The 27,341-nt window shown below is 40.6% G+C and overlaps 2 protein-coding genes across 5 annotated transcripts in view; one reads left to right on the top strand and one right to left on the bottom strand.

The window, feature by feature from the left end:
- Positions 1 to 3,383, top strand: part of prune2 (prune homolog 2 with BCH domain) — a 53,997-nt gene extending 50,614 nt beyond the window's left edge. For 3 of the 4 annotated variants that reach the window (XM_042509423.1, XM_042509424.1, XM_042509422.1), the window contains exons 6-11: positions 144 to 275; positions 439 to 525; positions 1,517 to 1,615; positions 1,725 to 1,763; positions 2,229 to 2,279; positions 2,393 to 3,383. In XM_042509423.1, coding sequence (XP_042365357.1) covers positions 144 to 275; positions 439 to 525; positions 1,517 to 1,615; positions 1,725 to 1,763; positions 2,229 to 2,279; positions 2,393 to 2,426 — 442 coding nt within the window. In that variant the 3' untranslated portion in view covers positions 2,427 to 3,383. The remainder of the gene's footprint in view (positions 1 to 143; positions 276 to 438; positions 526 to 1,516; positions 1,616 to 1,724; positions 1,764 to 2,228; positions 2,280 to 2,392) is intronic. The other variant, XM_042509425.1, reaches the window with a different exon arrangement.
- A 1,013-nt stretch (positions 3,384 to 4,396) lies between these two features.
- The window catches only part of pcsk5a (proprotein convertase subtilisin/kexin type 5a), a 37,305-nt gene continuing 14,360 nt past the window's right edge, over positions 4,397 to 27,341 (bottom strand). Inside the window, exons 14-38 of the mRNA XM_042509161.1 lie at positions 26,977 to 27,113; positions 26,713 to 26,835; positions 26,408 to 26,510; positions 25,950 to 26,140; positions 25,620 to 25,704; positions 25,070 to 25,173; positions 24,804 to 24,942; positions 24,465 to 24,580; positions 23,437 to 23,539; positions 22,092 to 22,228; positions 21,416 to 21,616; positions 21,183 to 21,251; positions 20,978 to 21,020; positions 20,677 to 20,819; positions 19,105 to 19,305; positions 16,530 to 16,613; positions 15,718 to 15,916; positions 14,271 to 14,485; positions 13,040 to 13,282; positions 11,070 to 11,306; positions 10,785 to 10,962; positions 9,942 to 10,159; positions 7,916 to 8,016; positions 7,281 to 7,479; positions 4,397 to 5,379 (exon numbers count right to left, since the gene is read on the bottom strand). Coding sequence (XP_042365095.1) covers positions 4,892 to 5,379; positions 7,281 to 7,479; positions 7,916 to 8,016; positions 9,942 to 10,159; positions 10,785 to 10,962; positions 11,070 to 11,306; positions 13,040 to 13,282; positions 14,271 to 14,485; positions 15,718 to 15,916; positions 16,530 to 16,613; positions 19,105 to 19,305; positions 20,677 to 20,819; positions 20,978 to 21,020; positions 21,183 to 21,251; positions 21,416 to 21,616; positions 22,092 to 22,228; positions 23,437 to 23,539; positions 24,465 to 24,580; positions 24,804 to 24,942; positions 25,070 to 25,173; positions 25,620 to 25,704; positions 25,950 to 26,140; positions 26,408 to 26,510; positions 26,713 to 26,835; positions 26,977 to 27,113 — 4,057 coding nt within the window. The 3' untranslated portion in view covers positions 4,397 to 4,891. The remainder of the gene's footprint in view (positions 5,380 to 7,280; positions 7,480 to 7,915; positions 8,017 to 9,941; positions 10,160 to 10,784; positions 10,963 to 11,069; positions 11,307 to 13,039; positions 13,283 to 14,270; positions 14,486 to 15,717; positions 15,917 to 16,529; positions 16,614 to 19,104; positions 19,306 to 20,676; positions 20,820 to 20,977; positions 21,021 to 21,182; positions 21,252 to 21,415; positions 21,617 to 22,091; positions 22,229 to 23,436; positions 23,540 to 24,464; positions 24,581 to 24,803; positions 24,943 to 25,069; positions 25,174 to 25,619; positions 25,705 to 25,949; positions 26,141 to 26,407; positions 26,511 to 26,712; positions 26,836 to 26,976; positions 27,114 to 27,341) is intronic.

Here is a 27,341-nt window from a genome sequence, read left to right as displayed (position 1 = left end):
TACAAACTACATGCTACACTTACTTTTTGATCACTTTTTGTAATGACACTTTTCCATATGTCTGTAATATGACTCTTTTTTAACATTTTGAAAATACAGTACAATGACATTCTTAATAACATACTGTACTACGACTTTTTCAGCTATGTGATCAGCACACTGGAGCTGATGGTGGCAGAAGACTATATGATCGTGTACCTGAATGGAGCCACACCCCACAGGAGAATGCCTGGTCTTGGTTGGCTGAAGAAATGCTATCAGATGATTGACAGAAGGTCTGCCCAAATTACTATATTATTATGTGATAATAATATAATTTTGTGAGAGATTACAGTGGCATGACTTGTGTTAATGATTTGCATCTTCACTTTATAAAAGTGAAAATGAAACATGGATATTTAACCACACCTAACGCAGTACATAATTTGTTCTCTTTAGGCTCAGGAAGAATTTGAAATCTTTCATTATTCTCCATCCATCATGGTTTATCAGGACCATTCTCGCCATCACCAAGCCATTCATCAGGTACGAATGATCCCACTTTTAATAGTTTTAGAACTATCAGATGGATTTCACTGAAAATATGTCATGTCATTTCTTCCTTATGATGAATTTTAGTAACTTTGGTGATCCTGTGACCTGTGATCTCTATTTCCATCATCAGGTCACTTTCTTCTGTCTAATACTTTAGTGTAACTAAATACCTCCAGAACAAACAACATTACCATAAGCCTCAGCTGTACTTTGTGTCAACGGAACGACGGAAAAACGTGGTTAACATTATACCTGTTAACATCAGTATGTTTGCAAGCTGAGGTTAGCATTTAATTCAAAGCATTGTTAAAAGTAAAGTCTCACACAGCAGCTAACGTGGCTGTAAACTCGTAGTCTTGTTTGTGTTCAGTGGCCCACTTCAGCCGAGTTAACCTTTTAAAACCTGGGCAAATTGGCTTGATTTCTTTTTTTTTTTTTTAAAAAAAAAAAAGACAGTTAGCAACTTAAAAAGAAATGTCCCAGAAATTGGCAATAAAGTTGTAAAAAGATTAAAAATTACCTGATAATTAGAAAAAAGGAATTTAGAAAAAAAACAAATGACCTTGGATAAAAGGCTTGATAATTATGATAATTCTGTCAAAAAAACTTTAAATACATAGTTATGATAACTTTAAATATAGCTCTCTTGAGTTTTTTTCCCCCCAGCTTCTTACTTAATTTTCTAAATTTACTCATTTCTTGCAATTTTCTGAACATCTCTTGCTAAGTTGCTCATCGCCTGTGTTTTTGAAAGAAAACAATTTGCTCAGGGATCAAAGGTTTAAAAACTTGTGAAAAGCATCTGAATGCAGCACAAGAAAAGTGATGTTGATCTATGTTTCAAAGGGTAAACTACTAAAGTTTCACTTTTCAAAGAAAAACAGACTGATGCCGAGCCGGTTACTTTTATTGTGCTTTTCATAACCCTGTCATTGCACTTGTTTTAATGTGTCTGTGTGTGTATATGTTGCCCCTGTTACAGCGCCAAGTTCAGCAGTAAGATTAAGTATGTGAACAGTTTGGATGAACTGCAGGAATTCATCCCCATGGACTGCATCCAGATCCCCGAGTGCATCATTAGGTGGGTCCCTCCAAGTCCCCAAACTGTGCACCGCCCCTACCTCCTCCATGCCTGACTTGTCCTATTAAATGTCTTTATTTTCATCTTGTCATTTGAACTCTCACCCTAGACTTGACAAGGAACTGAAGGAAGCAGCGGAGAACTCAAAGTAAGCATTGACTCTCCTGCCTCTCATTACTTCCCTACGCGGAGGCAGTGGCCCCTGCTTCAGTTTTATCCTTGGCTGGAGTGCTCATTTATCAGATGGCTCACTTTTAGATCACAGGGACTCTTCTGCTGGATGAGGACCAATTGGATTTGGCTATGGTTGCAATTACAGGAAGGACACAGGGGAAAAAAAGTTGCTAAAGATGCTAAATGCATCGCTTTCATCTCATTTATCATTACAGTAAAATAAATGAGCCAGTCCTTATTGCAGAGTGATCTATTACACTGATAATAATTGTTGGCCCGACACTGTAGAATTCACACACTAATCTCTGGCTGATTAATTGTGCATCGAATCATAAGTTGCATGTGTCTAAGAATTTCCACAATACCAGTGCATTACAACACTCCACAACAATAAATTCTGCGCTAAAAAGCACTCTGTTTGTTTTCTCTCTCATTCAAGAATGAATAGTTTTCTGCTGGGACCGGAGCCAACGGCAGCAGGCAGAACAGAGTAAGTCCTCTAAGACGTTTAAGTTCACACATGGAAGAGAAATGGTCTTGTGTCAGCAGTCTGTAAACATACCTATCTTTAACGTCTCTGTTTTGTTCCTCTCGTCTTCCCAGCAGACCAGACGCAGCTGGTGCCAGCAGCTCTTAAACCCAAACATCATAAATGGATGGGTCATCTCAATGTTCTCACTGTCGTATTGTACGGTAGGAGCTGGAAAACAAGGACAAAGGCTCATTAGTGTGAGTGCGTGTGTGTCAGTGTATGTCAATTAGACACTGGAGTTTAATAAGACAACTTGCAATAGTACCTGTTAGATGTCATTCTTTCTGGCTGCTGTAGCATCAACTGTACCTTTACACCTGCAATCCAGAGAGCTCTATAGTCAAGTGTGATGCTTGGCGACACCTACAGAGTAGCATCGTCGTTCACGGTAGGATAGAGAATGCAATTACACTCCAGACAGTGCACTGCTCAAAATCCATTTGTAGAGTCTATAGTGTTGTAGTTGAGTTGTGCATGAGAAGCAGTCAAGCAATAATATCACCCTTTACTGGTCACACACACTCTCAGTATTTCAGATAAACAGGATACTTGTGTATCAGTAATCTACAATAAAAGCACATGGTGTGGCCAAAAAAAAAAAAAACCCTTGTGCCATAGATGATGACCAACTACTGCATTTGAGCAATCCACTCCTCTGTCTTAATACTCGTTTTAAAATCTATCTACAAATAGAAACTTTATAGAATCTATCTGAAACCAAGGATGAATATGATAAATAGGAAACCAAGTTTAAGTGCAATGTGAGAGCATGTCTGCAAATATGTGTGTGTGTATGTGAGTGTGTGTTTTCAATCTGTTTCTGTCAGTTACATAAACTGGGCATCGTCTCTTCAGCTTCTCCCTGATCATCAGGGAGAAACCACAGAGTGCATAAAAGATGGGATTTCTGTAAAGCACAATATCGTCTGTGTGTGTGTCCACACGCATGTGTGTGTTTGTGCATCAGTGCATGTCCCCTCATAGATAACTGATGGTCCTCTTTGATGGTTTATTGAGGATGAGCAAAGAAATTATGGTTCACTGTCTAGTAATTCAATAAAAATGGACTGAATGTTACTTTCAGCCATGATTTGTTCTTTGGACACTGAGCGCTCATTTAGCAGCAAAGCGATTGGGTCTGTTTTCGCCCTGTGACACCATGACTTACTCTTGAATATTCCTGCATATCTTTCAACACTTTATTTAAACAGAACACAGCTTCAAATTAAAATTCAATGCCAGCAAACATACAGAAATATAGAAAAGCAAAATAAATACCATGATTCATCAAAATTAAGATGCTTATCAACACCACAACAACTAAAAAGATGAATAATATGATTAATAAAATTAAACCCTTTAATGTCCTGCTTAAGCATTTGGTAGAGCACATTTTGAGTCACTGTATCCTGATGAAAAATGCATTGAATTTAACTTCACCTGATCAACTTATCTCTACCATTTAGTGTAGGTATTTTTTACGCTCAAAAAAATCTATAAAATGTCTGTCTTAAAATAGTCTGCCTTTTCAGTTCACCTCCTACAGGAAGTAAATCAAAGAGTCACTCCAGACACGATGGGCTTTTATTTTTTAAACATGCTCTAGCAAATGGTTGATTTGTCCTTTTACAGTAAAGTTAGTCTTCTGTCGTTAAAATTGACTATTTTCTAAGAAAAAAAAATTCTTATCATTTATAGATGATTGTTTTTAAATGATACAATTTAACGCTATCCATTATATATTTGCTGAAATAATTTCACAGAAATTATTTCGTAAATATCTTCTTTTTAGCGTCTAAAGCCATGCTTTACCTAGCGGCTGAGTTGACCTTTTATGGTAAAGGTAATGACCTAAGTTAAAAAATTCAGAATTTTCAAGAAAAAAAAAACATTAATGTCATGGTAAATATCTAGAATACATACGTAAAATACTACTACTAATACTACTAAAGGTAATAGGACTAATTCCATTGTCAAAAATTGACATGTCAGAATACTAACATATTACAAGCATTATAACGGTACATGTTTTGTAATTTTTTCTTTCTGTTTTACAATTACCGTGAAGGGCCATCTCAGCCGCTTGGTAGAGGCCTATATTTTAAAAATTTATGGGGTATGTTCATTATTTATAATGCCGCAATAAAATTTAAAAATGCAAGGGAAAAAAAATTCCATTGCTGTTTTCTTGAGGAGGACATTAAAGGGTTACTGAAACTGTCAAAACTGTTAAAAGCCCATGATAAGTTATGTTATATATGCAGGAAGTCGTCATACTCTAAACACAGCCCGGAAAACCAAGTGTTAATATGTAAAAAGTCCTTCATTATGCCAAACAACATGGGATTTTTCTGCAGCATATTTTGTGAATGGATAGCAGTTGTAAAATGCGGCTCATTATAAATAGCTTCTCATGTCTCATTTGGTTCAGCTCATATTCAGTGAAGGATAAATGGGTCTGTCCCTGAGGGCAGGAGGAGAAAAAGAAGCACAGAGGAGAGAGCGAGGCAGAGAAACAGAGAGAGGAGGAATCTGGAAGAGAAATGTTTCCTTAAAGAAATTCTTTTACTTCACCGGAACGTGTAGCTCTCGTCATCGTACTCCAACTCGTCCTCATTGTCCTCTCCCAGCTGTCCGTACCGGAACTTCCTGTACACGGTGCCGTCTTGGCCCATGTAAACAATGTCCTCATCCTCATCATCGTCATCATCATCGTCCTTCCCCCCAGAGCGGCGGTCAGCGATGTCAACCAACTGCGCCTCTTGGAAGCGACCTCCAGAGGAGCTGGCGCGGCCGCTGTAAGATGCAGAGGAGGCAGAGCTGTAGCCGCCATGTCTGCTGCTACCTCCGTATCCCCCACCGGAGCCCAGCTTCTCGTAGCCGCGGGGAGTGATGTCCGGGGGCGCTCTCTTGGAGCGGGAGTGCCTGATGATGAAGACGACAGCCACCAGTCCGAGCACCAACAGGACGCAGGCGATGACGAAGATTGCGAGGTTACCTCTGGCCTCCTCTTCCTCCTCATTCCTGAACGGCAAGTTGGTGCTGAGGACGCACTCTCCTACAAAACCACCATGACAAAGAGGTTTTAGACACTGTTGACTGATTGATCAGTCAGATGTCACATTAACTGGTTTCAGCCTTTCAAATGTGGAGATTTGTTGTTTTTCTGGTGTCTGCAAGGTTGCAATTTCTGCTAGGGAAGAGGGGGACAGGACCAACTCACTATTCAAAATGCTCTTTTTTAGATTTACTTGCCAAAATCTGTCTTTTCACTGACAAGTTACTACAATCCAGACGAGACAAGGAGCTGATAAAAACATTAATATGCTCATCTGACTCACCTTCAGTTATTTCCATGCGCTCACAGTGATAAGCTTAACAAGCAGCAGCAAATGATTTGCACTTTTTTCCTCTCCCTTCTCACACACACAGACTGGCCTTTGTTCAGGCTGTATGCCAGCTGAGGGGAAGATCAACAGCAGCACAACTCAACACCGGCCAAAATCTGGCCTGCAATGGGGGGCCAGGTGGCCTGCTGATCATTTTCTGATTCACAATGATTGTAAATTTTGTTGTTCTTTAAATTTACATAAGGAGCCAGAGGGCATTTAAAAAATAAATTAAGAAAGAAATATAGAGCTTGTTTACAGAAAGTGCCTGCGGTGGATGCCCCGGACCCTCCAACAGAGGTCTGAGCCCTCAAATGTCCTCAAATCCTACAAACACCCCTGTGTTCACCTGACCTGTGTGGAGCTGCTGCAAGGACGAGTGAGGACAGCAAATGTTGAAAGATTGAAAACAAGAAATTCATTGCATATGTAATTATGAACAACATTGTTTGTTTAGTAACTGGCCCCTGGCCTCCTGTCTTTTGCAAAAGTGGTCCCCGTACAAAGCAAGCTGAGAATGTCCGATCTACAGGCTGTACATGCAAGGCGCAAAAAAAATTGAAGAATTAATTGTCTAAAAACACTGCTCATTGAAGTAAAGATGCAAATACAACATTTATTCATCATAAAGATTTAGGTTTCATTAAGTACTCTTAATTTTTAGCCCTTGGTTATAATTCTCTTAAACATGAAATACTCACTAAAAAAGCAATAAAAAAAAAGTTTTTTAAAAAAATACTTAGGTACTATTAAATAAAAGTTTAAAACATGAAAACTTGACCTGACAGTGTGGGTCAGCTTTAATTGTCCGTGGCCTTTCAACCCACCAACTGTTGTCACATGATTCAGATGTTGCTATATTATGACTGGTGCACCAAGTATGTGACACTGACTAAGTCCCGCCCACATCAAACCAGTGAGAGGAGCACGGAGAGAAAAATATAACACAGAAATCTTAATGTGAAACAACAAAAACATTTAACTTTGAGCAGTTGGACACAATTTTTGAACTTTTCAGGACAAGAAGCTGATGGTAAAAATACTTTTTCAAGTGCTGTGTTTGTATTGATCATATATAATTGTACACATTATTCTTTCAGTTATCTTACCAGTGTTATGAAAAAAAAAAGAAATTATGATGAAATAGATTTTAAATTACTATTATTCTTTATACGCTGTCTTAACTGCAATAATTGGTGCAGTTATTCAACAAAAGCAATTATTCAAATTTGCAATATTCTTTCAAATCTTGAATTTCGGCTATATTATATATGTTACGCATTTTTTATATATTCTTATTGTTCTTCTTACACATGTAGATATCTGTTGGACATTGTAGCATCATACACGCATTTTATATTTATAATCTAAACACTAGTTCATACATTGTATTGTAGCATTAAGCAAGCAGGTTTTAAATTTCTACACACTTAGACTCAGCACAGTATACATTTATATTTTTTAAAAATTCTCACTTAATACCAATACCAAATCACACTTAATACAAAGTCATGTGCCTCTCCATCCTCCTCCGTTTTCTTTCACTTAGTAAGACTGATCTCCAGCCTACCTCGAGTCTCGGTGCAGTTACAGCAGTCCTGCTGCTGCGCTGTGGCCTCCTCCTCCTCGTCCTCATGGCGGCAACAAAGCAGACAGCGCCCTCCAGCTTCTAAGATAGCCTGAGTGGGACACATGGTGCAGTTGGCTGGACCGGGCCCTCGACACTCCATACAGGAGTCGTCACAGTCTTCACAAGTGTGGCCTGAACCCTGATGAGGTGCAGGAGAAAAGTCTGAATACGCTGCATCCCCAAAAACACAGCTACAGCGTGCATTTTACATCACAACTACTGATTCTCTGCCTCCAAAGAAATCCAAAACTTTCATTTCTAAAAAAGTACCAACTATAAGTGATGCACTGCCTCTCAGCTTAATCAATTAGTATGCATCTACCTGCCAGACACTTTCAGTCAGAAGCCTCGCAGCATGAGCCGGGAGATTTATTTTGAACACAGTAATCATTTTCACTCCGCTGTTTGAGATTTCTCCTGGTGCAGTAATAAGTCAGTCTGAATTACATTATACGATACCCGGGGCCAAAACATTAGTAATAATTATTTTGGTGAAGCAAGGACAGGGTTAGGGATTTTTTTTATATATATAAAAAGTTAACATTTGTGAAACTAAAACCTCAAAAAAAGGTTACCTTTATCACAGGATACATGCCGATGTCGCACATGGATTCGCACATGCCATCAGAGAGCAGGTATCCAGCGTAGCATGAGTCACACGACTGAGAGTCTTTTCCTGCCGATAAATGACAAATTAAAGGCCAAGTCTGGAAATATCATGTTTTTCTTACTGTCAACAAATCCCACTACATACAATACATTGATCTTACTAACAAGTACCGTGTGTGTGGCCAAAGCCTGATATTTCTCAGTGGTACCACAGAGATCCTTTGCTGTCCAAAGCACATCAGCCAACACTTGGTGACATCTTTCCTCGTTACGATGAAGATGCTGATATGTTTTGCTTTCAGTCCATCCCACACACACACACAGCATTCTGCTGCTGGAAGTATTAACTAGTAAACTACATCTACGACTGAAAATAGTCCCCAACAGCATTGTTTCCCACACATTCATTTATTTGTGGCGGCCCGCTATGATCAAAACAACTGCCGCCAAATTATTATATTTTTGGAGCTGGACTGTTCATTAGGAGTGCTATTGGAATTTATATACAGCTCCGTTGTTTCATGCACCACACTCTCGGAGCGCGCTGATGGAGCAGCAAAAGTGACATTTAATTGTTAACTGCACTGAGTCTAAAAGTTTGCATTCACTGCCTCTGTAGCAGCTGCTCCTCTCATCCATCGATCTAATCAGCTCTGACCAGACAAAGCGATCAATTATTCATTCTGCATCTCAAACCCCACAAAATTCTGCAGAGGGAAAAAATAATGCACGACAAGTTACGCCTGTGCTGTGTTCACAGGCCAGAAAAAATGTCCAAATTTAAAGAGGAGACACCTCATCAGCTGCCGCCATAGATTCTAAATCTGTGGGAAACAATGTACACTTAGTCATTATATTCATATTACTGATCAATATCACATTTACAAGCTCCAGTTGTTTTAAGAAATTGTTTGGAAAAAAAAGGAAATGTTTATGATCTGTTCTTTTATGTCTTTAGTAGGAAGAAGGATTGGGCAATATCGCCATTATGTCAATATTGTGATTCAATTCAAAGGTTACCTCTAAAAAATCTTATTGTGTAAATATTTTGTGAAAGCACCCATTGTCGATCCTATAAAATTGTCACAAAATCGATATTAAGGAGAGCCACAGACACACTGGGGAGTTCAAAAAAGTACAAAACACAAAGTGCATTTCCATCCACCTCTCTTATTGCACATTTTCAACTGGAGCCTAAAAACACCTGACTGGAAACACTGAACATTAAAAACAAAGGTGATAATAATAATAATAACTATCTAGTTGTAAAAAAAAAAAAAAGATTTCCATTTGAGGGAGGTGGAAAAGTTGGTCTATTGATAAAAGGTAAAGGCGACTAAGTGTAATAGAACACATTCAGCGAGTACATAATGACACCAATTTATAACAATAATTAACACTAACTAATAAAATGTAAAGTGTTAGTTATATAAAAATAAAAATCCTCAAGTAGCCATTACAGGAACTGCAGTATTTGGTAGTTCCACACTGACTTTATTTTTCAGCCTCAGAGGTTGCCTTTTGCTTTTGACTGACACATCTTCTGCAGTGGCACCTGATTGAGAATTAGTATCACCTACTGCTTATCTCAATGAATCAACTCTCAATATTCGCCTAACAGTGGATGCAAAAGTATATGAATTTTCTTTTGGGTTTTTCTGAAAATACGGTTAAAATTTGTGCCTCATTTAGATGGAAACCCATCTATTGTTTGCTTTGGTCTTCCTATTTGATGTGTTGACAGTAACAGTAATAAAGTATAAAATGAAGTAATTTGACTTGATTCTTTTAAGATTGTTTAAATTAATGTACCACTGCAGGATGTACAGTACACAAGAACCTATACTGTATATAATATTACAACGGTCGAGTCCAAGCAGCCCTCCACTTTCATATCTGCAGCCCACAGAGGAAACAGCATCAATATCTCATCTCCTCTGTGTGTGTGTTTTTCTGCTGAATATCAAATTACTGCTGAGTGGACACTCATACCTGAGCATGTCCTGCAGCTGGCGTGGCAGTGCTCGCAGGTCCTGTGCACAGTGTCATGGTAGTATCCCTGAGGGCACGAGGGGAGGCAGCGGCCTTCTTTCCTCAAGTAGATGAGACCCAGAGCACAGCTCAGGCAGCTGTCCTCCCCGCCCCCAATACACTCACCGCAACTGGGGTCACACTTTTCACACATCCTTGAGCCTGCGTTTCCATAGTGACTATCAGATAGATGGGGAGAAAGTTATGATAGATTAGCTGCAATTAAATGAGATTAGAGTTTTGTTTGTCCTCAAAGGAAATTCCTCTCTGTAGCCACTCACATACAGCTTTGCACAACTACTCAGACATGACCAAGACACCATCACAGAGAGAACAGAGTCTCAAAAAAACTCTTCAAAGCACTGCTGAGAGTGAGACACTGGTTCTGCATTATAAATTCTAAGTGATATTTTCTTTTTTGCTGCATTGCTCCTGTAAAGGTCTGAAAGTATGTAGGGTGGCACAGCAATAAATAGCCTTTGTATCCTTTTGTTTTCTCTTGAGTATTTAACTGCACATCAATTTAACGGCACATTAATTTAACTCTCTCAATCACCGCACCCCAAATAAAATCAAGTCTAATTAGCATTTTACAGGCCACGTGAAGGGCTATTTAAATCTCAGGCTAAATTAGCCTCTGTCTCCAAACTGCAGCCCTGTCCAGCTAACTGAAGAGAAGCAATGGTTTAGTGTCCACAGTTACATTATGTGACTAGGCTGATCTTTTATTAATGACAACACTGTGCCACCGCGCTAAATCTGATGGATGGGCGGCGCAGCTGGACAGTGAGAAGGTTAAATTACCTGTGCAGGCAGGTCTCCACACACTCTTTGCCCTCTCGAAATAGGTGGGTTTTACAGGCGAGACACTCATGGCTGTGCTTTCCAACGCAGGACTGACAGGATGGGTGGCAAGGTTCACATTTCTGCCCCGGCTCATCCTCATAGTAGCCTGCTGGGCACTCAGCCACACAGGTGCCATCTGTGCCAACAAACACACACGTGATCATGCAGCTAAACAAACAAGTCACAGATGCTCGCAGAGCTTCGCGGCAGATTGCAGAGAATTCACGAGCAAAGTCGACTCACTGAGCAGGAGATGTCTCTGGTTGCAGCTCAGGCAGTGAGTTTTGCCAGGACCTGAGCACTGGTGGCAGTATTTGTGACACGGATGGCATTCCCCGTCCTGGTCTGCGTACTGGCGAGGCGAGCAACTGCTGGCTGATGGCACACAATGGCCATGGGCGTCTAGCCTCTGACCTTCTCTGCAGCTGAGGCAGGAGGAGGAGTGGGGGCCGAAGCAGGTGAGGCAAGATGCATCACAGTCTGGAAAAAATACAGGAAAAAAAATTACTGTTTTGCGCTTCTATGCCCCCACTAACCTGTCAAGTTCCAGTTACAGTTTACATCCATGTCTGTCGAAACTCATGGGGTCATGACAGTTGACAATGCTTTAATAGCTGCTGCCAAGAAGATGCATATTCCAAAACATGGATGCGCCACAAACATCTTCGACACAGAAAATTTTGTAGGCAATTCTCTTCACTCCAGTCCCTGAATTATGGCATTGAGTAATTGCCAGTAAAGTGTTTTTGTGGAACATGATGATGCCACAGCAAAGTCAGCATCTTATTTTCAAAATGTCATCATTTCATCATTTTATTGTATTACATGTTTGCATGAAACTTTGTCACACTTAATACATGAATTCTTAAGTTATGGCCAAAAACATGTTTTGATGTTTTGTGAGGTCACATTGATTGATTCATCTTTGCTTTGACATTTGTGTCAAATTTGAGGAAATTCCCTTAAGGCCTTTTTCAGATATCGTGTTCACGAGAATGAGAAAAGCATGAAGTTACACTGACCTTGACCTTTGACCACCAAAATCTAATCAGTTCATCATTAGATGGATGTTTGTGCAAAACTTGAAGAAAAGAAATTCCCTCAAGGCGCTCAAGAGCTACGGCATTACAGAGAATGGCAAAGACACAAGGTCACAGTGACCTCTGCAGTTTGACCACCAAAATCTAATCAGTTCATTGTTAAGTCCAAGTAGACCTTTTTGCCAAATTTGAGAAAATTCCCTCAAGGTGCTCTTGAAATATCTTCACAAGAATGGGGCTAAAGGATGTACGTACACGTACCACGCAAACACATAATGCCTCCGGCGATGGCTTTTTCCTGCACAGAGGCAGAAACGGACATTAAATCACATCTACAGGGAAACAAAAGGAGAGTTCGTGTTTTTTTCATTTGGACTTGATATCTAACATAGTAATAGTATATGTGATAATAAAAACACATATTAGGTTAAAGGTTTAAATTATTCAATATTTTTTTCTACAGTAATACGCTTTATATGATCTGGTTTCCATCTATTGGGTTCTCAATGTGTGATCTGTGAAAACATTCCCTGCAGCCTGTTTTCCCTTCAGATGAAAATAAACATAAAAATCACCCTCTGTCCATTGTGCAGTGCAGCAGTGTACTTCCTTTTTAAATGTCTTACTGCTGGCAGCTACTGTATGTAGCAACAAAAGCAGGCATCGCCTACAACATTTTCCTGGGAGAAACACACCATCGTCTCTGTGTTTTTGAATAACAAAACCAGAGTGTGTCTTTCTCTAGGGAACTGTCTTTGGCATTGCTGTTCTGTTTTCAAGGTTTGACAGCTGCCTGTTAACCGTCGGAAAAGCGTTGCTATTTTAGTCTGAGCTAAAGTCAGGAAACACACTCAGGCATAGTAGGGAATATAATTGAGGAAATGCATGAAGGACGCTTTACAGGACAGAAACTGTTGCATCAGTGAGGAGAGAGTAAAGTTTTAGGAGAAATGGAGCATCTCTGACTTTTGTCATCTTTAAAAGGGCAAGTGTTGTGAATGGATAAATGTTTAGTAAAAAACAAGTTAAACAATATTAAAAGAAATGGGTTTCGATTTTGACCAGGAGTGCATTTTTTGCTTGTGCGACCATCCATCCAATCTAACATCTCAAATTAACCCCTCATTTACCAAAACTTAGAAACAACAGAAAACATAAGCTTTCTCTGCCTACCTTTACATTCTGCTATTATGGCATCTCTGTAGGTGTGGGAGGGACACGCTTCCAGACACGCCCCATTGTGCAGTGTGGCCTCGGTGTCCATACAGGCATCGCAGTCATTGTTGTTCGGGCCGTCACATAAAGCACAGTCAGGGTGGCAACTCAAACACTCCCTTTGGTCTTTGTCCTCGAAGAACCTCTCGGGACAGTCGAGAACACACAGGCCCTCGTGGAGAAAGTGATACTCCTCACAGTCTGCGCAAAGAACAGCTTTTAGCACTGCATGGAAGAACAATTTAGTACAACTCAGTGAAACTATACTAAGTCCCCTAAAGTCTTGGAGAGAAATGCAAGAAGGAGAAAAGCCCTCTCTCTGTCAGGCAGGGATTTCACTTGGGGAAAAAAAAGTGAAAAGATGAATGAAAAACAGACTTGAAATAGATGAGTCAAATGTAGTCATTATGACAAGAACACTCACTTTGACAGAGTAGATGAAAATAAAATTCTGGCGTTGTCTCTAGACACAATGCATTTAGTGTAGAACTAGACCCAGAGTTACAACAAACTGTCAACATGCCAACATGTTCATAATAACAACGCAACGTAGTGATGATTGGCATGTAAAATATTTAGCATACTCATCTTAGTTGAGTGTGTTGGCATGCTAAAAAATCACTAATTAACATTAAACACAAAGTACAGGTGAGGCTGATGGGAATGGCAATAGTTTGCAGTTATTTTGTCATAAATCCAGAATTGTGGTACAGTAGTGTTGATGATGCAACAGGAAAAGCTGAGATCTCCAGTTGTTACAATTATAACAATAAAAGTGCTCTCAGTAATGTGCAAATCTCCACTAGGTATGTCTGGGGTCATGTGGGTGGGGAACGGCTGCATGTCCAGCATGAAAGCATGACAGTAGTGGAATGAAGGGAAGACAATATGCAAATAATAAGAGATTAATCCAAGCCCCCTTACACCTAATCTTTGCTTCTGTGGAAAAGCATGCATAATGCTGCAGAGATTGTGGGTCCCACAGAGAGTTTGGGTCAAAGTGGCGAACCAATCAGCTGATCAACATTACCATCTCTACCAGCCATTTTGCTACTGTGGCTAAAAATAAACTTACAATTAAAGACAACACAATCTAAAGGTGACTGTGCAAAGGCAAAAGCACATTCTAGATTAAAATGAGTGAGCTCAAACAGCCGAATCTGTCTTCGTTTGCAAAATGTTTCTGTACCTGTGCACTGTCCGAGTGGGTTGCACTCCTGGCAGGCCGAGGGGCAGTGTTGGCACTCCCTGTCGCGGACAGTGTGAGCTGGAGGACACTCCTCCACACACTGGTGCTTGTGCAGGAGGAGAGGCTCTTCACAGCTAAGGCAGTGGGTGGCGTTCTTCCCACAGGACGCGCAGCCTGCCACACAGCTACGACACACCTGGCCCGCTGGATAACCCCTGTGAGCAGCCAAACACACATCAGCAGACACACACAAGACTGTACACTTGGCATATTATGCACGTATACTTTTGGATCCTTGTCCATGTCAGCTTAACCAGGCTGCATAATGGACATAAATTAGACAAGAAGATTAATAGATGCATTTCTTTCAAATTCCTGCTTAACACAATGGTAAGTATAAATGTTTTTGTATAAGTATTGTGAACAATTAATTAGTTTCCCATGTTATATGTCAAGCTGAGCAGCATATAATAATTATTTTTTCTAGGGATGCATGATAATATTGGCACGTCATCAGTATGTGCAGATATTGGCTTTAAAATGAAATACTGGAAATCAGCCAGCATGTGGATTTCTGCCAATATGAAACTTTTTTTTTTTAAATTGACAATGTGAACATAACATAACATCAACTCTAAATTGAAGTAATTTTCTTTTTTTTGTGCAATGAATGAATACTACACACATTAAAAAGCACTGTATTCTATATCTCTATCTGCTGGTGGGCCATTATGATAAAAGTATGCATAATATGACGTTAATTCCACTGCAGAGGAGACTTGATGATCACTAAAATTAAGTGGGAAAAAAGTGGATATATTGATATTGGTATCAGTTATTGGCCAAATGAGTTGTTTTATATTAGCATATCGGATATTGCCAAAAAATCCAATATCGTGCATCCCTGATGTTTTCAGTGTGAAATGATATTAAAAATGCTGGCTTTAGTGTGCGTGCTGCTGTTGGGGTAAATAAGTGGACTGACATTTTGCTCTGCTGGCTGCTTCACTCCAAAGAGGACAACTAATAATTTATCAGGACAATCACGTAGTACTTAAGTAGTGCTAAAAAAGCAGCTTGGAAAAATAAAGATGAATTCCTCATGGCCAAAAAGTTGAAATGGTCATCTCAGTGCTAATGGAGCTTCAAGGACCTCTTCAGCAAGGACGAGATATTTTTTCAAACTCAAGGATGTCACAATTTAATGGCTCATAAACATTAAGTGGGAAACGTCAAACCATGGCCAGGAAATATGTCTCCTGAGATTTTATTTTTGGCTCTACATGACTCAAACATCTGGCCTGATGTTCAAACGATGTAATTTCAACATGGTGTTGCCAGTAAAGTCCCCACAGGAATCAGTTTCCACATAGAGCTGTAGCACACTCTCATCCCTCTATGTAAAAGGCATGTGAACACATTTATACTGATAGGATTGACCCCTAACCTCACACACTGTTGGACACACTGGCCGTCCTGCAGGAATAACTGAGCTCTGCGTGTGCTCTGACAGCGGGTGCAGTGCTGAGCGTCCGCACACTGCAAACAGCCTGGAGTGCAGGCATCACACGCGCCGCTCAGCCGGCTGGCAAAGAAACCCCCCGGACACTTTGACACACATGTTTGCTGTGCGGTCAGAAACCGCCCTGGAAGAGAGAGAAAGAATAAACATCAACACTGCACTGCAAAATAGTTGGATATGATGTGGTGTCACCACAAAAATGTGAAACTGCTGTTGAAGATCTTACAGCATTCAAATATTAAGGCTGGATTGCACTCAACAAGGATTAACGTTGAACCATGATTAACTCTTGGTTCAAGTTTCAGTTCTGTTGCACCAAACTTTAAGACTACTGACTAAGATTACATTTAAACCTCTCTTTAAATCAGTTTAGTTTTTACTCTCTAATCCTGCTGCACCAAAACTTTAAATTCCAATTTAAACTGTGATCCAGGGTTAACTTTAAAGCTACAGTTGGATATGTTTAACTTTTCACGCCGCCTTTTTGAGATGAATTGAGCAAATAATCAAGTTTTTCAAAAAAAGCTGAAGCAGACTCAACCCACTTGACTTTTATGATGGCGATGATGACGATGATGAATTATTGTCAAGATACCAGTTCACTAAGGAAACTGTTTTGGAGCTGAACAGGAAGATTGATTTTTTGATTGATTTGGCAATATTGCTCCATTAATTTGGAAGTAAATTAATTTTTGTTGGTGCAACACAGGCTGAATGTACTTAAATGTGCGGCGGACCTTTTGTACATTTTGTACACTGGTTCTTCTCTTCTCCAGAGCAGGACTCACAGGATGGGTGGCAGTCCTCACACTCTCCATCATCTGGAGGGGAAACAACGCAGTGAATAGACCTGATACCTGATCCTGGACGATCATAGTAAAAATTACTGTCCTGACAAAAAGATGGAGCCCGAATAGTCAGATGGCGGAAGGTTATCTTCTTTGCAACTTATAACGCAGGAAACAATGGCTGCTTTAATATATATTGGACATATTGCAGCAATATTGCTAGTAGTCTAAAATATATAGGCTATAGTTTGACATTATGAGAAATACGCTGATCAGCTGGCTTGTCATTAGTTAGATGAGGAGAATGCTACCAGTGTTGTCATCATAGTGTAATTTTTAACTTTGATATAATACGTTGAAAAATATTGACATCTGACAGTTTTTGATACCAAGGGAAAATTGACATTGAGGGCATACAATTTACCATGTTTTTTAATAGATTAGTATAACAAGACTATACCATGACAACTGATCTTTTCTTGGTCAGTAGCAGAAACTAGCAGAATGACTGTAATAAACAATAATTAAAACATTTTTACCTTAATAAAAAGCAATATTCTTGCAGTAGTGCTCACATTCAAAAGCCTCTGACATTGTCATACATTCAAAAGGCAGTAAAGTGGAATTAAAAGACAAAACAGTGGCACAAAGGTCTCTAAGCAAGCAGCGTGAACCAGGCGAGTGATGAGAAGATGGCACTGTGCTTGTGCAAGAGGGGGCGGGGCTATGGGGCTGCTGCAGCGGTATGAGCTCACTGCCAAAGAGGAGAGAGAGCAACAAAGTAGTATAAGTAGTACTGATAATACAAAAATAAGTACTGAAACCATATCAAATATTAATAATAGATAAGAATTAACACATGGATTTTTTGACACTACCTTGAGTCTGTATGCCAAATATGAAGCTAGAGTGGCAGCTTATTAGCTTAGCTTAGCATAAAGACTGAGAGCAGGGCAAACAGTTAGCCTGTCTCTGTCCAAAGTTACAATTGTGCCGATGAACATATTGTATCTCTTTGGTTTGATCAATCCTATTTTATTTCTTGCTTTTGTTTTTTATTGTGATGTACTTTTTGACATATGATATAGTAATTACCATATAAATAATTGCTTACTTTAAAGGTATACTGTGCAGGCATTGTTAGTTATTGTTTGTAAACACACTCACCAGCAAAAGTAAAAGCCCTCCCCAGATTCACTCTTATCTTGGACCAGGCTTTATCCGCCTGGCGTTTTCTCTCGCTATATTTGGTTTTTTTTCTAGCGCAGTGTCCACAATTGTGGTAGCTTTCTCCCGAACTCCTGAGCTTACGGTCTGGCACCTGTTTGCAAACTTTTTGTCTGAACTACGTATAATATTTGCACATTCCATTTGCACGAGAACCATTTACTGCATTATAGAAAGAATTGTTTACTCCCATTTATACGTCAATTCGGTGCTTGTGTGTTTTCATGTGTGCCTTCCTTAACTCTAATTTTATTACTTTCATTTAGTGCTTTTTCCATTCTTTTGTTGTGTACTTGCATGTTTACACCATGATCTGAGGGAGACTGCATTTCAATCCAATCTATGTCCTGTAAATATGCCAGAATCATACAGCTGACTTTATAAAGTCTCGCCCTTATGTACACTATACTGTCCCACCACAGCAAAATAGACGAGGAAAATAAGAAAATAGAGGCAGGGGGCAGGAAAATGCTCTGCCACATCCATCTATTGTGTCAGGCTTGGCTTGGCTAGGCGCAGTGACTTCTATTAGTTGTCACCACCTTGCTTGGCAATCTTTAGCTCTGGACAGAGCCAGGCTAGCTGTTTCCTCTGCTTTTTGTCTTTGTGCTCTGTGTTGAGCTATGTTAATAACTTGCTGGCTGTAGCTTCAAATTTAAGATAGAGACAAGACAGCAAGATATCCATTCCCTCATCTAGCGCTCAGCAAGAAAGCGTATTTCCCCAAAAGCCTTCCAACAAAAGCATTTAGACAACAAAAGCGAAGATTAGTACCTAAACCCACTCTTCACAAGCTAAATCAACTGGCGATTACACAAAAGCTCAACAGCGTCCTGCAACGTTGTGCCATTCCAAATTTTGTGTGAAGGTTTGAGACTTTAATCTGAGCTTTTGTAGCTGCTGAGATTAAAAGTTTAAGAATAACTTAACTTCTGTGTGTTCATTTTCGACCTTTGTTAAAACGGTATGTACTTTTTGCAGAGTTACTTTGGTTCCTATAATTAAGATGTCTTGCCTTGCACTAATTACCATATGTTGTTTTAAGGTCTGTCCAACTAATTCTTGGGGGGAACTAAATGTTCAGCATATACAATCAATTATTTCAAAGTCCGTATCTGGCTGACGTTCAGTAGTTCTGCCCGTTTCGAGTACTTAAGTTGGTGCGGGGTTCAGGGACGGTGGCACACAGACCAATTACCCTCCAAGATTTCTTTTCTGCCCCTGTGAAAGTGCCCAAATCCCTGATTCATTATGAGCAGACAGTTGGATTAGTGGAATACATAAGTATTAGTCTCACCGCTGCGAAAGGTCTTAATGGGACAGACCTCATGGTCAGACACACACACTCCGAATTTGAGCATCTTCCCTTCCTCACACGTCAGACAGTCATCGTCCTCTGGGCCATCACATGTCACACAGTCCAAGTGACACTCCTCACAGTCATTGGTGTCTTCGTCACCATAGAAACCATCAGGACACACTGAAACACAACTCCCCTCTGGGAAAAGTAGAAGTTTCTCTGTATTTAAAATCAATATTGTATGTTGCCCACCTAGCTGTGCAAGTTCATTATTTAGGTACTCTTACTTTCCTAAAAGAGGAGCTCATTTCACACATCAAAGAAAAATACTACTGAAGGCTACAGCAGGTATTTTTTTTAGGAAATATGACAAGAAGTTACTTTTTTCAGACCTGTTACTATATCCTTAGTAATATACAAAGCAGATAATCTTAAAAAATAGTGTTCCTCTGCCTCTTTGTGGTGCTCCTGATGGAATTTGCAAGAAGAGATCAAAATTCAGTTACTGGATTGTCTATTTCTCAACTCAGATTTTGTCAGAAACATATTTCTGTGCAGTAGTTCCCAACTGGTGCAGCCACAGAGTCTGCCTTTCTCCTTTGTCGTTAGTTCAAGGTCCACACATTCAATAAATTACCACTTCTTCAATTTTATTTCATAAAATGTAAACAAGTCGTCTTAGAACACAAAGAAACAAAACACACTGCAAGAGTAGAATGTCAAATAAAGTGTGGGTTTTTTTGGGGTTTTTTTTGTTTTTTTACAAACTTTCACTTTCATGAGTAACTTTTGGTCAATTTAGATCGGACCTTTGGACCTTTGGACCGTGACACATCCAGTTGGGAACCACTGTTTCAGTGTATCCTTAAGCTGTAAAAAAGAGAAGTTTGTGACCTGGCCGCCATGTTAATACAGTCAAGTGAAAACCAAGCACTACCCACCTGCTCAACGAACTCTCATTTTACAGCTAAACAGTACACTGAAACTGTTTCAGAAAACATTTTAGGAGAGAAACAAGCAACGCAGTAACAGAATATTGATACATATTTGAACAGCGCTGCCTAGTTTGGCAGTTTGACTGCAGTTCACAAGTAGTGACTGACATAACTGACTGCTGCTCTCTCTGAAAATCTGCCATCACAGGCGACAGTTTCTAAAGCCTTAAACATCAGCAAGTGGAGGTCCTAAAGTCTAATGTTCTCTCGGACCGATGACATTATAACGTGTGTGAAGTTCATTATGGGGTTTTGTCCAATGACACAAAAATTAAACTACCTTAACCCAGCTTTGAGCATTAATGCATCAGTAATAAGTATAAGATTCAATTTTTAAGTGGCACTAACTTGTAGTCGCAGTATTTTATACTGCAACACTATTTTAATCTCAGAAAAGGATCTGAAAACCTCTTACTAGAGTCTGCGCACTCGTATGTTGCATGATCTTTTTGTCGTCTCTTGTATGATCTCTTGTCCAGCACCTAGTTTTTATCGTCTAGATGTGTGTACTTTTGCAGACTTTTTATAATAATGCTTCATGCCTTTGTGTCTTGACCAGGTGGGGCAGTTCTACCTGATAAGAAGAGGTCGGTCTCACACCAGTAGCACTCATGTTCGTCACAGCTCACACAGTTGTCATCACATGGAACGCAGGTCATCTGGTCTTCAACGCTGTACGTCTTAGCTGGGCAGTTTCTGTAGCAGCCATCCTGAAAACTGATAACAAAAGCGGCAGTCTGTACCTGCTGTTTTACCTCACGCACACACAGAAACATACTCCACTCTCAGAGCAAAACCAGTCCTTTTTCATTCTAGCATAGTAGTGAACTGAAAGGCGAGATCACACATGGCGACAGTGAGGCACACAGCCTTACTTGTAAAAGCCCTCAGTGCAGGAAAGGCAATGCCTGGGGTTATCTGTTGAAAGCAGACAAAAAAACTCAGCTCTCCTTTTAAACAGGAACTACCAGGAGAAACCCTTGAACATGGTCGGGAGCACACTGAGGAGGAGAGCTCCGTCTACTGTAGGCAACGTTCATTTGGGAAAAACTTTATTACGGCGACTGAGCTGTAACTTACACAAGACACACTTCCTGCAGCCCTCCTCACAGGCCATGCACTCGTCGTAATCTGGATCCTCCACCTCCCCTGAGGAAAAAAAAAAGAAAGAAGTGTGTGAAGGAAAGATTCAGGGAGAGGGTGAGAGAGTTAAAGGACAGATGAGATGATGCTTTTCAAGGTCATCTTTGACACTGGCTGGCATGACAGATATAAGAAAACCAGCTCATAAATAACGCTGTGACCTTGTTTACCTTCTCCACACTCCAGCTTCGCACACACGCCATCAGAGACGTAGAAGGAAGAGTTGCACTTGAGGCAGTGGGTGGGGCTCGTGCAGAGCCTGCAGTGGTCCGAGCATGGCTCACAGCTCTTCTCCTTGGTGTGGTAGAAGGCCTCGGGACAGGCGTCCAGACACTGGCCTTTATGCAGGTAACGCTCCAGTCCAAACTTATCTGAAGGAAACAACATGGTGTATGTTTATGTCCATTTTTAAGAAACTTTGCGATCATTATAACTACTGTATTCACACATTTAATGAGCAAATACCCAGCTCATTTATGTGCAAGCTCCTGCATTGTCAAAAACATGGTGCAGCGAATATATAAAAAATAAAAATGCCTTTTGTCAACAACTGAAGAGATTCTGTCAGCAGAAACATCACAGGGCTTTCATTTAAAAAAAAAAAAAGAAATGGGAGACGTTGAGTAAAAGAGGAAATTTGTATAGCAATAGTAGTGGATAAACAAGATCAACAGTATGTGGAATTAGGACACACAAAAGAACACTGATAAATTAATTGTTAATGATTCAGTTGTGCTGATGTCATTTGTATGTCTCTCTCTCTCTCTCTCTCTCTATCTCAGACACACACGCACGCACGCACGCACACGCCTAACATTCAGCATGATTTACTTGTTCAGTCCTCACCAGTGTCACAGCTGGTACAGCTGGCAGACCCTGCATCCACACAGGTAGCACAGGTGTGGTCACACAGGTGGCACTGGCCACCTGACTGGTACTTGCCCTTGGCACACTCTGCCACACAGCGGCCCTCATCCAGAGCCCTGCAGCCAACGACAACAACAACAACCCACTTTTTCAGCAGCAACCCCACAAAATCAACAGATATGAATTATGTCTATGCAAATGAGCTGAACTAATTTAGATCCCAGCATGTAACATATGGCAGCGATACACAGATGAAGCTGAGTGTGTTGACACAGGGAGAGCAGAGGAAGGGCTGGGATGGTTGGTTAAACTGGGAGGCAGTGAGGGATTTTTAGACACTGATGTTTATAATTTGAGGTTCAAATTTCTGATAACCAATTTATCTGCTGATGAGTAATGCCAGTAGCATGAACCTATCCCCAACATGGTATATAGTAAATTACAGGGTTTTTTTTGTCATACACTGTCCATTGTTTCATTTTTTATGACAAATTATGTAAAAGTGGTTAATGGCACATTTTATATCCTTTTCCAATCCAGTCAAATAAATAAAGTTGCAGGTTCTTTTTTTTTTAATTCATCTATTAATCATTTAGTCTATGAAATATCCATAAACAGTGAAAAACACTGAACGAAACTTCCAGGTGCCAATGCCGATGTCTGCAAATGTCTCCTTTTGTTGAACCAAAGGTCCAAAATGTAAAAGATATTCAGTTCACAATGATATGAGATAAAGAAAAGCAGAAACTCCCACTGCTCTTCAGAAGCTGAAGCCAGAAACTGAAAGATTTTTCTAAAATTTGCCAATTATTTGTCATTTAACTGACTAGGGTAGTTTAGTACAAAGAAAATAGTTCCTTTATGAAACTGTCCACAACAGGGTCTGTGGATTATCTTCAGGAACGGGGTCATGATTTCTGGAAAGATGACGTTTTTTTGGGGGGATGCTTTGAGCGCCAGACGCCAAATGCTATCTACTTCCATAATAATGGAGTGAAGGCAGACATCTCTACGGGCGATATCTTTAACACTCTGCAACTCGAACAAAAACAATCCAGACTGATAAATAACCCTACAGGCAAGAGGAAAAGTCTGTTTTTGATTTTGGGGTGAACTATCCCTTAAAAAAAACATTCACATTTCATTTTCATTTACATAGATATGGTCAGCATCTTACTGGCAGCTTTGACTGTTGTTAATACTAATCCATCTGTGTATCATTTCTTCCTCTACATCATGGTGAAGCACAATCTTTTTCAGAGAAACAGTGGGATGTATTAATTCCCCCTCTGACCCTGTATCTGAAAAGTCAAGACCAACTCACCGTGAAGAAACACAGCTGATGCAGTCTTCTCTTTGCGGCCCTGTGCACTTCAGACACGTTGCATCACACGCGTGGCACTTTCCATTACCGTCCGGGTACTCTCCTGATAGACATGCAGCAAGAGAACGACGCTGACTCAGAAGTGAATAACCACCTGAGGCATAGATACTAAAGGTTGCAAGCCACATATACAGAACAGCTACACGTTATATATAGCTATATACAGCCACTCTACACATCTTTATATCAAATAAACATGGCTGGCTAATGATAAAATCACATTGTAAATATAGGCAGACCTAGATATACAGTACTGCATAAAAGTCTTAGGCCACCATAGATTTGTTGTTTTAGCAACCTTGTGATGAGCATATATGTATAGTTGTTTCTCAGTCTCTTTATTAAGATAGGGAGAATATACAGAACATGTACAATGCATTAAAAAAAACAAAAAAGTCAGAACAAAATGGCTTCTTGGGACTGAAGTCAATATTTAGTGTGAAACATGGAATTGTACAACCATAACAAAAGTGTCTTGAATATAATGGTGTAAACTCACCAGAAGATCAGTATTGTAAATATCAAATTGTCTGCCCAGGAGAGTTCAAGACATGTTGAGTGGAAAGGGAGGTCACACTAAATACTGACAACTTAAGCCTGTTTAAGTTGTTTTATTTTGAATTTTTTTTTTAATACTGTATACATATTATCTGTATGTTCTGGTTGTATTTTAGTTAGGAGACTACTGACAACTAAAAAAAATATGCATGATCATTATGACCTTGCTAATATAACAAAGTTTAAGGTGGCCTAAAACTTTTGCACAGTACTGTAATGTGTCCATACAGCAGCCTTTATACTTGCATCAAACATTGGCAGCTGTTGTGTGTGTATCATATTAATGCAGTTAGAACAAATAATTGTATTTGAAAATTTCAAGTTGGAGAACTGAACATGTTAAAGTCGCTTTATATTTATCTAGCCGCAGTGAGCCAACACGTAATCAGGGAACAAGATGGTTGACTGACCGTCTGTGCACACAGTGTTAACAACGCACGCTCCCTGCTGCAGGCTGTGACCGCTGGAACAGCTGCTACAGTTCCCCCGGCTCGGCCCCACACAGGTGAGACAGCTGGCGTCACACCTGAGGAGGAGCGCACAGAGACTGAACACATGCGCACATATGCGCACACAAACACACACGTACTGACCACAAAAAACACACGCACACAGTGGGGAAAAACCTACATCTAACACAAGCACACAACTCCAAACATACACACACACAGAAGCCAACCACCAGAATAAGGCCTGCCATCAGCAGATAAACAAACCACCCACACCTGAACACACACCAGTGAGCTCACCTCCTACATATCCTGTGCCCATCAGCTATCTCTGGATTTGGCTCGGTGGCATAGAAGCCAGCACTGCAGGAGGACACACACCTCCACTCTTCCATCAAGTGGCCCTCTGCACAACGGGTGCATGCCGCAGCACCTGCACCTGATGTCGCAGGTAGCAGAAACAAATATGTTCTTAAATGAACAAAAGGCACAAAGGAGGTCTGCAAACAGTCCTATGTCATGTATTTGAATTCTATATTTTCATGACCTTTGACCTGTGCTCTCACCTGCACAGGTAGCGCAGGCCTTGTGACAGAGCTTGCATGTGCCTTCCTGTTTGTCGAGGTACGATCCTGCCGCGCAGCTCCGCTGGCACCGATTCCCCTGCAGACTGGAGAGGGCGGAGAGAGCATGTGGCACCGTGACACACACAACCAATCATGTGACACTGTGAAGATGACTCATTGCCTTTTAGACTGTAGACTCAGTTTTCCAACCCACAGCACACCACCACATGTACTTGGTGAACTGAGTCAGTGAACACAGTATTCCGGAAACTTCTAACTCAACAATATGGTGAATTTGACAGGGAGGTTTTGTTTTCTTTGGGTGATCCTGCAAAGTGGAAATCATGATGCATTTTTCTTTTTGAGCAGTGTGTAGAAAGGGAACGTTTTCTTTTCAGTCAAAAATATTGTAGTTTTTTTTTTAAAAAATGGTTATGATGCTGCAGAGGGTGTGTATGCATGGGGAGAATCAGTATTCTAAGTGGCTGGAAGAGAAGGAGCAGTGTTTACTGTGCAGTTAATTCAAGCATCAACTGAGAATTTGTCTCACCTTGTGTCTGGTTTGCATTCTGTGCAGATGCTGTAGGAGGTGCACTTCAAGCAGTTTTCGCTGCACTTTCTGCACATATTTGCATCTGTGGGGAAATCAAACAATACACATGGAATACACATCCAAGCGATTAATCAATCTTACTCACACAGCCCTCAACTGCAGTTACATCAACTGACTATTCATTAGCAGGCTCATGTGCAGCTGCTCTATAAGCAGTGGCTCCTTTCATGGTTCACAAGAGGAGACTTTTTCTGTATTGTTAGGTATAATTATAAAATGTGACAAAACATAATTCATAAAAGCAGGTTTTAATGCCAGAAATACAACCATGGTCGAGGTAGTAGTTATCCCCACAGGAGGCCGTGCAGGTACTGGTCCCTTCAGTCAGGTGATGACCATGTATACAGGAAGTGCACTGGTCACTGCGACTCCCGCTGCAGCTCTCGCAGGAGGAGAAGCACCTTTTACAACGCCGGCGGTCGCCCCAAAATCCCCTGGGACACTCTGATACACACATCCTATTGGACCGACACAGACCAAAGCACATAGAGGACAAGAGGTGTAACTCTCTAAATGAGCGGGAGTGGAGAAAATGACAGTCCGTGTCCATTTTTTACCATCATGATGTGGTCACATTTTCTGTTGAGGTTGTGGCACAAATGCAGACTAAATAATAGCTCGTTATTTTGCAGTATGTGTGATCCACATGCTCTGCGACAACAGTTTCATAACATACTGTGAACTGCATTCTGGGTGTGCAAACTGTACTGTGTAATCATGCTAACCTTGTGTTGTTCTTGAACTTGAGAAAAAAGTGTAAACACGTGACACACTGCTGCGGGCTGGGCCCCTCACAACCATCGTCACTGCATTCTGGGTCGCAGGGTCCTGGAAGGGCAAACACTCGCAAAGTCACTGCACCACCACCAAGGCAACAACAGAGAAGTTATCCACATTGCTGATTTAGCTCCAGATTAACATAAAAAACTACCTAAACTGACAGAAACTGTAAATCTGCATTAGAGTGCATTTAGCTGCTGTCTGAGCAAGAGCAGGGGGCAGCTTAATACCAGCTGAGGACATGACTCACCACTGTATTCTTCAGTGAGATCACTATCCATCGCCATCTCAGCCGATCGGACTCGCTCACGATGCCTAGGATACGGATGCTCTGCGGTGCCATAAATCACCAGGGACCACTCGTTCAGCATCCCTATGTAACAACAGAGAAACAGGAAGAGAGAAGGATAAGAAGGCTGTCCCGGGAGGCCTGCGCTGTATTTTAGCTGCCGCTCTAGTTGAACTTTAATGTATGTTTCATAATACTGTGATGTTACAAAGAGGAAGAGCAGACCTAGTTCAGTGTTGTCTCTCTTCACAGAGGAAGTATCGTGGATTTTCAAAGTCCATCTCCCAGCTGCCGGTTCCCCCCAGCTGTGAGTTGTCATGAATTCCCAGTTCTGAAATCCCTCGGCAGAGTCGTCGAGGGGCCTAAGACAAAACATTACATAATCATGATTATACAGCCACTATTACAACTGTTGCTAATACTATTACTACTGATTATACTACTGCTACTAATTCTACCACTGCTGCTGTTGCTAATACTACTATTTCTACTGCTACTACTGCTAATGATAGCTGATCACCGCTACAACTGTTGCTAATACTACAACAACTGATTCAACTACTGCTGCTGCTGCTGCTAATTGTACCACT

The sequence above is a fragment of the Plectropomus leopardus genome, chromosome 20, assembly GCF_008729295.1.
Source record: "Plectropomus leopardus isolate mb chromosome 20, YSFRI_Pleo_2.0, whole genome shotgun sequence".
Lineage (NCBI taxonomy): Eukaryota > Metazoa > Chordata > Actinopteri > Perciformes > Serranidae > Plectropomus > Plectropomus leopardus.
Note: the sequence above shows the minus strand (reverse complement) of the source record. Positions and strands in the feature narration are given on the sequence as shown.